The 12,231-nt window shown below is 32.8% G+C and overlaps 1 protein-coding gene across 2 annotated transcripts in view; it reads right to left on the bottom strand.

The window, feature by feature from the left end:
* SEC24A (SEC24 homolog A, COPII coat complex component) overlaps positions 1–12,231 on the bottom strand; it is a 73,607-nt gene that overhangs the window by 27,022 nt on the left and 34,354 nt on the right. For both annotated transcript variants that reach the window (XM_070793596.1, XM_019964935.2), the window contains exons 6-11: positions 11,830–12,002; positions 10,785–10,887; positions 9,578–9,704; positions 7,831–7,940; positions 4,633–4,745; positions 3,054–3,172 (exon numbers count right to left, since the gene is read on the bottom strand). In XM_070793596.1, the coding sequence (XP_070649697.1) occupies positions 3,054–3,172; positions 4,633–4,745; positions 7,831–7,940; positions 9,578–9,704; positions 10,785–10,887; positions 11,830–12,002 (745 nt within the window). The remainder of the gene's footprint in view (positions 1–3,053; positions 3,173–4,632; positions 4,746–7,830; positions 7,941–9,577; positions 9,705–10,784; positions 10,888–11,829; positions 12,003–12,231) is intronic.

Genomic DNA, 12,231 nt, shown 5'->3' with positions numbered 1-12,231 from the left:
ATATCCTACATTTTGTTTATTTTGGGTTGTTTCCACTTCTTGGCTGAGTTGTTAAAAAACATTCATGTACACATTTTTGGGTAGACATGTTCTGTACTATTTTAAATAATTCATATTAACAATTTTAAAAAATTGAAGTATAGTTGCCTTCCTATTAAGTAAAATTGCTGGGTTATAATAGTTAACTCTATGTTTAACTTCTAGAGGAACTGACAAAATGTTTTCCCTAATGGCAGCACCATCTTCCATTCCTACTACTAGTGAATGGGAGCTCCAATTTCTCCATATCCTTGCAAAAACTTGCTACTGTCCTTTAAAAAATTTTTTGCTATATGACACCCAGCAAGGGATATTCATCAGCTCTTTAATAAAATTGAGAGGCTGAACCATATCAGTAAATTCACAACTTGGCCCATTATCAGAATTATTATGTGAATTTTATTTTATGCCAAATAAGTATTTGGAGAAATAGGAATAGATAAGGGAAAGGGGAAAGACTGACTTGGCTGCTCTGTTATGAGATTTGGAACAACCAGGACAGAAGAGGGGCTCTATTCATCTATTGCATTTTAAAGATGTACAGCCAATTCTCATAATTCATAGATTTTATAGTTGTGAACTTACCTATTTATTAATATTTATTATTTGTAATCCCCAAACCAATACTCATGGAACTAACCAGTTATTCAGACATGCTCAGAGTATCAGAAAATTCTGGTTTTGAGATTTCTTTTTAACTGCTGTGATATGGCATTTCTTTGTGGTTTTCATTTGCATTTCCCTCATAACTCATGATATGAGCATCTTTTCAAGGGCTTATCAGCCAACTGCATAGACAGAATGTTCAATATGGTGTACCATAGAGACAAGGCTATTCAAATCCTTTGCCCACTTTTTAATTAATTAGGTTGTCTTTTTTATTAAGTTGTAGAAGTTCCTTGCATGATCTAGATATATATTTTGATCAGATATATGACTTGCAAATATTTTTTCTCATTCTGTAGGTGTCTTCACTTTCATGATAGTATCCTTTTGAAACACAAAAAGCTTTAGTTTTTAAAAACATTTTCATTTTTTTATTTTATTGAAGTACAGTTGATTTCCAATGTTGTACTAATTTCTGCTGTACAGCAAAGTGACTCAGTTATACAAATATATATTCTTTTCCATTATGGTTTATCATAGAATATTAAATACAGTTCCTTGTGCTACACAGTAGGACCTTATTGTTTACCCAAGGTTTTAATTTTTAAGAAGCCCAACTTACCTATTTTCTCTTTTGTTGTTTGTGCTTTTGGTGTTATATCTAAGAAATCACTGCCTAATTCAAGGTCACAAAACACTTCTATGTTTTTTTCTAACAGTTTTAGAGTTTCAGTCTCATATTCAGATTTATGATCCATTTGGAGTTAATTTTTTAAACTGTGATAAATACATATAATATGCAAAATTTATCACCATAACCATATAAAAATTTTTGTCATTCTTTTTTAAATTTTCATTTATTTATTTAACTTTATTTTTGGCTGCACAGGCTTTGTCTGGTTGCCGCGAGTCAGGGTTAGTGTCTAGTTGTGGTGCTCGGGCTTCTCATTGCAGAGGCTTTTCCTGTTGTAGAGCACAAGCTCTAGGGTACTCGAGCTTCAGTAGCAATGGCTCATGGGCTCCAGAGCGTGGGCTCAGTAGTTGCGGCACATGGGCTTAGCTGCCCCACGGCAAGTGTTAACTTCCTGGACCAGTGTCCCCTGCATCAGCAGATGGATTCTTAACAACCGGACAACCAGGAAAATCCTCACCTTAACCATTTTTAAGTGTACAAATTGTTTTCCATAGCACTGAACCATTTTACATTCCCACCAGCAATATACAACAGCTCCAAAGTTTCCACATCCTTACCAGCCCTTGTTATTTTCCATTTTTAAAAATAATAACCATTCCAATGGATGTGAAGTGGTATCTCATTGTGATTTTGATTTGCATTTCTCTAATGACTAATGATGTTGAGCATTTTTTCGTATATTTACTGACCATTTGTGCATCTTCTTTGGAGAACTGTCTATTCAAGCTCTTTGTCCATTTTTGAGTTGTGGTTTATTTATTGCTGAGTTGTATGTATGTTTGTTAGTCACTCAGTCATGTCCAACTCTTTGCGATCCCATGGATTGTAGCCCACCAGGCTCCTCTGTCCATGGAATTCTCTAGGCAAGAATACTGGAGTGGGTTGTCATTCCCCTCTCTGGGGATCTTCCCAACCAAGGGACTGAACCCGGGTCTCCTGCATTGCAGGCAGATTCTTAACCGTCTGAGCCATTAGCAGCTCTTTTATTAATCCTTCATCATATGTATAATTTGCATATACATATGTTTTCTCCATACTTCTGTACTTCTTTTTACTGTCTTGACAGTTTTCTTTCATGTACAAAAGTTTTTAACAGTGATCAAGTCCAATTTATTTATTTTTTTCTTTTGTTGCTTCTGCTTTTAGTGTCATATCCAGGAAATCACTGCCAAACCTAATGTCATGAAGATTTTCCACTGTTTTCTTAGAGTTTCAGTTCTTAAGTTTAGGTCTTTGATCCACTGAGTTAATTTTTTTTTAATATGGTTGAAGATAAGGGTCTAACTTCATTCTTTTGCATGCTCAGTTTTCTCTGAACCATTTGTTAAAAAAACTGTCTTTTCCCCATTGAATGGTCTTGGTATCCTTATCAAAAATAAAGTTACCATATATGTGAAGGCTTATTTCTGGGCTTCTATTCTGTTCCATTGGCCTATGTCTATCCTTAAATACTTCCTGAATGAGATTTGCCATTAACTTGTTTTTGTTGCCTTGTTCAGAATTCACTTTACCGCCATAATTCTGTTTCCTCTTCTATAAAATAAGAACTTTGACTGAAGAACTCTCACAAGTCCAAAAATCTTGTCACTATATACTCAAAGTTTTTCTCAATATAGTAGAATCATACCAAGTGATCTGAATTGGCTGAACAATCATGAAATATTTCTAAAACTAAAATTTCCTCAGTTCATTAATTTAAGTATATAATATATACCTTCAATATCTGAAACTATTAGCATCTGAGGTTGAGAGAGACCTTCTTGAAGACTGTAGAAGTGGATTGTACTATCAAATGTTATGAAGCCAATTTTTGTCCTGGTGTTGCCAGGAAGCCTAAAAACAAATTCAGAAGAATATTTTATAAAGTTTTATATTATACCTAAAATATCTGCAAAGAGTTACATACAAACATTTGCTTCTGTCCTGTGGAAAATGTCCCAACAAAAATGTTTTTAATCCATGCAGTGTTTAATCACCATGGAAACATATACTACTCCAAAGAAAACACTACACATAACCCAAATAATCAACAAAACCAAACAATAATACAACAATCCAAAACTCATTATACCTATATAAAGCTATATCAATCACTTAGGAAATGACATATAAAAAACAACGGAAAGGATATACAAAAGTCTGTAGATGATTTTAACTTATAAAAAAGACTTCAAAAAACTGCCACATACCAACTCTAAAGTGTAATTTACATATTGCATAAAGCTACATACTGCTTTACATAGTGTATCTTTTTTTAAAAATTGCTTAAATTTATTTTTATACTGCTTAATACATTCACTTAAGAAGATCAGCAAAAAGACATTTTAAAGAACTTAAATATGTACACCTTAGTTTTACAAGGGGAAAAACAAACTAGTTTTCATTCTTGGTAAGTTATTGAACCCTCTCATCAACAAACAATTCTTATACACAACCTACAATATTAAAAACACAAATGCCGGTAAGGACAAATATGCCTGCAACCAAGCTGAGGGAGTTAGTCCATTTCTGATGAGACTTGCTCCTGAAAATTCTTCCTTACCATACAAGAGTACAAGAGTATTTCATTACACTGAAAGGTCATGCTAGCTTTCATGGGTTATACTAAGCATGTAAGAACCATTTAATGTACAGTTGTTTTAAGAGGCTTAAGAGAGAGGACCAGCAAATGCAATGTGTAGACACTGTTTACATCCTTTTTCCAACAAACCCACAATAAAAAAACATTCTAGAGACAACCAGGAACAAAAATTGAACTGGATATTATATCATATTATGGAATTACTGCTAATTTTGTTTGATGTGATTCCCATATTTTAGTTACGGTTAAAAATAATTCCACGTATTTTTAGGTAAAAAGATCGTATTACGGAATTACTGCTAATTTTGTTGGATGTGATTCTCATATTTTAGTTAGGCTTAAAAATAATTCCACGTATTTTTAGGTAAAATGATATACTGACTGAGATTTGCATTAAAATACTCTAGGGGAAAAAGGAAGGGCAGGGGTAGATGAAGCAAGAACAGCTGAACGCTAAAAATACTGAACCTGAGGCTAAGTGCCTGGAACTTCACTATATTCTTTCTATTTACCACATCCTTGAAATTTTTCCATAATAAAAGGTTAAAAATAAACTAGTATTTCTCAGAGAAAGGGAGACCTAAAGTTAACTATGGATTTAAGTGGACTTTTAGAACATAATTACATAGCTTTTAAAATATATTTTGGAACTACTTATTCATTTTATTAATACAAACACTATTTCTAAATTAACCTGAGTTAAGATACTTACAAATCCAGATTGTCTAACAAACTCTGGCAAACTGAATTCAAGTATCCAGTTTCAATTGCATTGTGAGACACATCAAAAACAAAGAGGTACACTGGAGGTTGAGGTGGTCGTAACTGAGGGAGAAAAAGGATCTCATTAAATACAGTTAACAGGATTTAATTTAAACTTACCATTTGTCATGTCTACATATAGCAAAACAATAAAATAAACCTTATTTACAGATCAAGTGGAGACTATAGTAATAATAGATGAAGAAAATAATATAGAAAGAAGTTTTTTTCAGATGCATACTTAGAAAAAGGAAAATGAGAATATGATTGTCATCTGTTAGAAGAGTGTTTTTTCTAGGACAGGAAGGGGAATACATATAATCAGAAAGCTTTTAGGGGACCTCCCTGGTGGTCCAGTGGCTATGACTCTGTGCTCTCAATGCAGGGGTCCAGGGTTCAATTTACAGTCAGGGAACTAGATCCCACATGCCAGAACTAAAAGAGCCTGCATGATGCAACTAAGAGCTGGTGTAGCCAGATATTAGGTTGGTGCAAAAGTAATTATAGTTTTGCATTGTTGAACTTTGCCATTTGATATTGGAAAAATTTTTAAGTAAATGTGGTTATGTTACACATCATTTTAATGCACATTTCTTGCTTTATATTTTTTGCTAATGAATTATTACTTGTAAATTTTGTATGTATTTTAGACTATGAAAATTGTTACTAGACAAAAAAGTGAATTCATGCAATTTTCTTATTGGAGTTCAAAATGGGTCATAAAGCAGCAGAGACAATTCACAACATCAACAATGCCTTTGGCCAAGGAACTGCTAATGAACGAACAGTGCAGCAGTGGTTCAAGAAGTTTTGCAAAAGAGATGAGAGCCTTGAAGATAAGCAGCACAGTGGCCAACCACTGAAAGTTGACCACAACCAACTAAGAGCAATCATCAAAGCTGATCCTCTTACAACTACATGAGAAATTGCCCAAGAGCTCAATGTCGACCATTCTACGGTCATTTGGCATTTGAAGCAAACAGGAAAGGTGAAGAAGCTCAGTAAGTGGGTGCCCTCATGAGCTGACCGCAAATCAAAGAGGTTGTTATTTTGAAGTGTCATCTTCTCTTATTCCATGCAACAAAAACAAACCATTTCTCAATTGGATTGTGACGAGACGAAAAGTGGATTGTATACAACAACCAGCAACTATCAGTTCAATGGTTGGAGCTAGAAGAAGCTCCAAAGCACTTCCCAAAGCCAAACTTGCACAAAATAAAGGGTCCTGGTCACTATTTGGTGGTCTGCTGCCAGTCTGATCCACTACAGCTTTCTGAATTGCAGAAAAACCATTAGATCTGAGAAGTATGCTCAGCAAATCGATGAGATACAATGAAAATTGCAACACCTGCAGCCAGCATTGGTCAAAAGAAAGGACCCAATTCTTCACAACAATGCCCAACCACCTGTCACACAATCAACATCTCAAAAGTTGAACAAATTAGGCCAAAGTTTTTGCTTCATCTGCCATATTCACCCAACCTCTTGCCAACCAACTACCACTCCTTCAAGTATCTTGACAACTTTTTGCAGGGGAAACGCTTCCACAACCAGCAGGAGGCAGAAAATGCTTTCCAAGAGTTCGCTGAATCCTGAAGCGTGGATTTTTATGCTACAGGAATAAACAAACCTATTTCTTGTTGAAAAAAATGTGTGGTAGCAGTTCCTATTTTTATTAATCAAGAGCTGGTTGAGACTAGTTAAAATGATTTAAAATTCAGGGTCTGGAACCATAATTACTTTTTCACCAACCTAATTAATAAATAAATATTTTAAAAAAAGAAAACCTTTTGAGAGTTTTGGCAATGTTCAATTTCTTGACCTGGGTGGTGAAACAGTGGTATTATGATTACTTGGTAACCTATATATTCATGTTTCATAGGCTTTCATCATATTTCACAATTTAGAGAAATTACAGTTCTGAAAATGACAAATCAAGTCAACTTGAGCTGGTTATTTAACCAACACATTTCAACCAGTTGCAGAAAAATGTACAAGTATATTTTAAACTTGCAGGAAAATGTACAAGTATATTTTGTATATACTTGCAGAAAATGTACAAGTATATTCTAAAAATTGCAGAAAAATGTACAAGTATATTTTAAACTTCCAAGCTCAAATATTTGTCTTCAATTCAATAAAAAGCATCAAATAATCACACTCAGAACTTGATGTCTAGTACACTTTTATATTTTTTTGCACATATCACTTGCCAAATTCATAGAATCTGCTGTCCAAGAAGTAAGTCTGGAAGAAGCAACATCTCTTCCAGACCTAGGCAAGTTTCCAAATTTAAAGGAAGCCATTTTTACAAAAGCTAAGAGGTAAAGAAATGGAAGAAAGCCAATTCAAAAAAATAAATGCTTCTGATTTTTTGGCTTTAATTCAACAAAGGCACAGCTACATAAAGGAAGCTATTAACAGCCATTTAAGTTTCACAAAAACGTTTTCTATACTGAAATTCCCATGTGGTGAAAACAGACTGAGTCCTCATAATTTCTATACTAAAATGGCCCCAATTGACCAGATAGAGACTATCCCATAAAAATACACTAAAATAAAATATTAAAAGTTGGTATTAAGTCTTATCTTCATATTCCCTTTTCTTAGAGGCAATTATTGCATAGAGAAAGAGAAACCAAAAGTTCTGGATATTGCTAGTCACTTAAGTAAATCTGTTTCACATCTGTAAAACAGGATGAACAGTGCTTAATTAAGAGTTGTTTGTGATGATCAAAAAGATATATGTGCTTTGTAAAATGGATAGCACTAATCAAACATTAGGCATAATTATTATCTTTTCAAATGCAAGACTTCAGATACTCACACAAGTGTATGTATAAGTACTTACAAGAGGATACACATCACATTATTATTTATAATAGCAAAAAACTATGAGACCTAAAAGTATACTAGTATGATCCCAATATTTTATGCAGATTTCTGAATGGATACCCAAGAAACATAAACAGAACTTTGCATATACTTTCACTTTCCAAACTTACCCTTATATACAAATTAACTATGTTTATAATGAACAGGATAACTTTTATAAATTAAAAATATAACATTTTATTAAAGAACTCCATGGTATATTTAAAACCCAGTATTATGAAATATTTATGCTATATAAAAAGTGAAACTTTACCATGTATTCTGATGGAGCCATAAACTCAATTGTAGCATTTTGAACTTCAGGTCTTCTGTGAGGTTCTCCATAGACTCTGGTCAAAGGGTTGTACATGAATTCTTCAGGAACTATGTGAATTAACAACATACGCTGTTAAAACTGAAAGGATTATGTTTAATACAGCTTGCATTTGGCTGTTTTCTTAATTTAGGGATTCATATATAATTCAATATAAATTAAATATTAAAAGCTAAATGCACTTTTTTTTTTTAACTTGGCCATGCTGTGAGGCATGTGGATCCCAATCAGGATTGAACCTGCTCCCCCTGCAATGGAAGCACAGAGTCTTAACCACTGGACTGCCAGGGAAGTCTGGGTTAATATACTTTATTTTTGAGTTCCATTCAATTTCTCTTCCTAATGAACAGCACTAAGTATGTTTTGCTTTTACAAGTACTATGACTTTTCCTATTTTCTAACATACTTTTTCTCTTAATTCCTGGAAAGCTGCTTTCCTAAAATAGTTTAAGAGGATGATAAAAACTCATTAAGTGAAAAAAAAAACCCAAAAACTCATTAAGTGATCATTATTTTCTTAAAACGCAAGACTAAACTTTGTCTTAAATTTCACAGTGGTACAAGGATATTAACATTTGATGTCATTTACAGACTCTGGTTGCCCCTGGAAACCTACGGCAAAAATACTTCAAAGTATTTTTTGGGTATCAGGGTATGGAGCATGGTGAGTTTCAAAAGTTATTAAGACCTCTATGGAGTATCAGCTGCCTTCTGCTTATAAAACATTAGTGCTCCAATATTTTCTAAATTATCATTGCATCTGTCTTCTCAATAACTGTTTAAAAATTCAAATCCCAATATATGCTGAAGGGTAAGCTATAGTTCATGAAATGCTCTGGGCTGCATACGAAAGTGACTTCAACTTTTATTACAATTTAACTTCATATACCAAAGCACATATACATAAGATTTTAAAGGTGTACTAAACACTATACATACATATATTTTCTGAATTATTACAGAGTAAAAAGAATGCTCTTTTTCTACCCTCATTTTCATCTACTCTAAAAATACAAACAGTAAATGTGGTTTTCAAAAATCTCAGAAGCTCCTCTATTTCCCAATGCTTAATGAAATCTCCTTCTAAACAGATTTTTAGAAAAATTGAAAACTTAATTTTCAATGTGGATATCAGAATGCCCTTTTTCCTTCTCTAATCCTAATAGAATGTTGTTAGGTGATATTTCTTAATATATAAATAGTGAAACAGTTACTGAAGGATATCTCCTCCTCATCAATTACTGAAAAAACTACATTCAACTAACCTTCTAGCACTGCCCACCTCCCTTCATACAGCAGTGAATGAAGCTAATGGCAGCTATTCTGTGGACTTATTTTCTTTCACCCTAGAGAAAAGGCATGGGACAATTTCTAAATAAAAATATTTCTTAAATTATAGGCTTAAATAATACCATGAAATATGCCATTTGTTATATGCCCAATATAATAAATGTAAAAAAATGGTATCAAAGTAATATTACCATATTTTTTGCTTAAGAAATATGTAATCATTTATATATAAGTATAAATGCCTGAAAAAAAAGTGAAAAGAAGTTATATATGAGTGGAAGGATTACACATAAATAAGACAGGAGGTTTTTTAAATTTTTTTTGCTTTTTTAACTTTACATTTATATTATCCGATTTCCCTACAATGAATACAATAATATTAATTTAAAAAACATACCATCATTAACTCGGTAACATAAGTTACATTTCCATCTCCTTTGATCAAGAAAGCTGACAAAAGGGTTGATGTATGTCCTGCATGAACGGCATCTCACAATTGTACTAGAGGTAACCACAGGCAATTGCTGGAAAAAAAAAACACACACAACTAATTTATTAAAGACAGCAATCATCATGTCTAAGGGTAAAGCAATCAATCCATACAACTGTTGCAATATTATAATTTTCGAGGAAAAACTAGGGTAAAAAATGTGTCCAACCTGCCACACAAAATATTATGTAGTTGACATGTATTGATTTTTAAAACCTAGTGATTTTCCCCAAGACTATTCTTATTAAATTTTGCCTTTTAAAAAGTATTTATTTTCTCATTAAAAGTTTACATCGCATATACAACACTGTAAAGCAACTATACTCCAATAAAAATTGATTTAAAAAAGTTGACACTGCAAAATCAACACAGTAAATTTACAATGTATTTCTGAGATGAATGGTGAAGGATTGATCGACATTCTAAAAAAAAATCAATTAAATTATTAAGAAGTTTCTTCATGTTACATTAATAGGCTCCTAAGTTCTCAGAACTATCACAAAGTAAGTTATGGTTTAAATCATATTTAAATGTTTTATTTGACTTGGCAATTATGCTATTTAAAGTTTATCCTACATATTAAAAGATCTAATGTCTTAAAATCAAAAATCAATAAAGGCAATACAATCCTATTACCAAAAGGAGGTTGGTTATGGGAAAGTCACTTCACTTATGTACTGATTAACTCAAATGTACATGGTCACATGTCAAGGTCCTAAAGCCTTAGGACAAAAGTAGGCCTTTTTTTTTTTCTTCCTTTTTTGAGAAACAATTTCTCAAAGCAACAGACTTTACTCCAAGAATAAAAGAACTGGGAGAATGGGTAAAGCATTTTAACGGGTAAACAATTTACAACTTTAAAAAAAATACTATGGTTCATTTATTTATTTTCTTTAGTACATCTATCCTACTCAGAACCTCCTGAATTTTTCAACAATATGTTTATCTTGTTGTAAAAGTGTTTGATAATAATCTTTTTGACTGAAATACAAATAAAGGAATTTGTCAACAGTCAAATTTCTAAAGACAGCTCAAACAAAACTCTTGCATTATTGTAAAAGATTCCTTACCACTAAGATAGTTTTCCACACTTACTTTCACTAATAGAACATACCACTAGGTCTTTAAAAGGATGAAGCAGCAGTCCCAGAGGAAGTTTGGCTTTATTCAGTAAGGCCTGAGTCTGAGGAATGCTGGTCAGTGTGCAGCGAAATAACCTGTATCAAAGTAAAAATCATCTATCAGTTATTACTATGACTAGTTTGGAACAAAAAATTTTCAGAAGATTTAAAAGGTACACATTGTAACACTGGATCAGATTATAAATGAAGTATTTCAACAGGCTGTCACCAATTTTATCCTTTCTAAATGTTTAAATCCTATTCAGAAAGAATATATTTTATATAACAAAACACTTTCTTCTCAGCTTGTGCATAAGACAGTCTGGACTATCAAAGGACTTACTTTTTCTTTATATAAATCTAGACTGCATTGGAATTACACCGACTCAATGGATGTGAGTTTGAGTGAACTCCAGGAGTTGGTGATAGACAGGGAGGCCTGGCATGCTGCAGTTCATGGGGTTGCAGGAGTCGGACACGACTGAGCGACTGAACTGAACTGAACCCAAATTTGCAAATGTAAAGTTATGTGTATTACCTGAAAGTTCAGTTTTGTATTAGGTTCTAAAAAGACTGTTTAAAAATAACAAATTCAATTTATCAGAAAGTCTTCGTATCTTAAAAACTTCATAAACTTAAACTCACAACCAAATTTAGAAGAGAAAAGCATACTATAATTATGTTTGCTAGGAAAAACAATTTAAAATGATAGCAAATAAAGGATTATGTAGAATCAAATCTCCATACTTCGGACTTTGAAAATATAATAGAGCCACCATAATGATAATGAATATCATAGTCCCATTAGCGTTGATAAGAGCAACTATCAGATCAGGCATTACAACTTTATTTCTTTACTTAGAACATTTCAAATATTAAGTAAGCAACTAACAAAGTACTGTTTTGTGTATGCAGACTACTTTCATAAATTAATATACCTGCATAGCTTGCTCAAAATACACAAAGCTCAAAAAAAATCTGGAAGCCTTTTAGAACAAGTAAAATGTCATATTCAATAAGTACTGTTTGAAGCCTTACTCTGGGTTACAATTCAGCTTCTGGATATCTTCATGCAAATTTGGAACTGGAGGCTGCAAAGGTGTCGATGGAAGCATGTTTCTTTCTTGAAGAAGATTGATAACTCTTAGCCCCTCTGGATGTAGGCTTAATCCACTCATACTTGAAGTTAAATGATTAGCACCTAAAGGAGTCTAAAGAAATATAACTTCACAGTAAGTAGCCTTTACAATGTCTTCCACTGAAAAGAGAAGCATATATTAATAATAAAACTGTAATCTTGATTTCCTGGTCAATTTTTTTGGTTCTGGAGATATGTAACAGGATAAAAGTCTTATGAAATACTCATTATCATTATCATTTGGTAAAAAAATGTTCATTGTACCTTCCTAAAATGTTTCCAGGTGAATATAGTTTAAATCA

The sequence above is a fragment of the Bos indicus genome, chromosome 7 (assembly GCF_029378745.1).
Source record: "Bos indicus isolate NIAB-ARS_2022 breed Sahiwal x Tharparkar chromosome 7, NIAB-ARS_B.indTharparkar_mat_pri_1.0, whole genome shotgun sequence".
In the NCBI taxonomy this organism is placed as follows: Eukaryota; Metazoa; Chordata; class Mammalia; order Artiodactyla; family Bovidae; genus Bos; species Bos indicus.
Note: the sequence above shows the minus strand (reverse complement) of the source record. Positions and strands in the feature narration are given on the sequence as shown.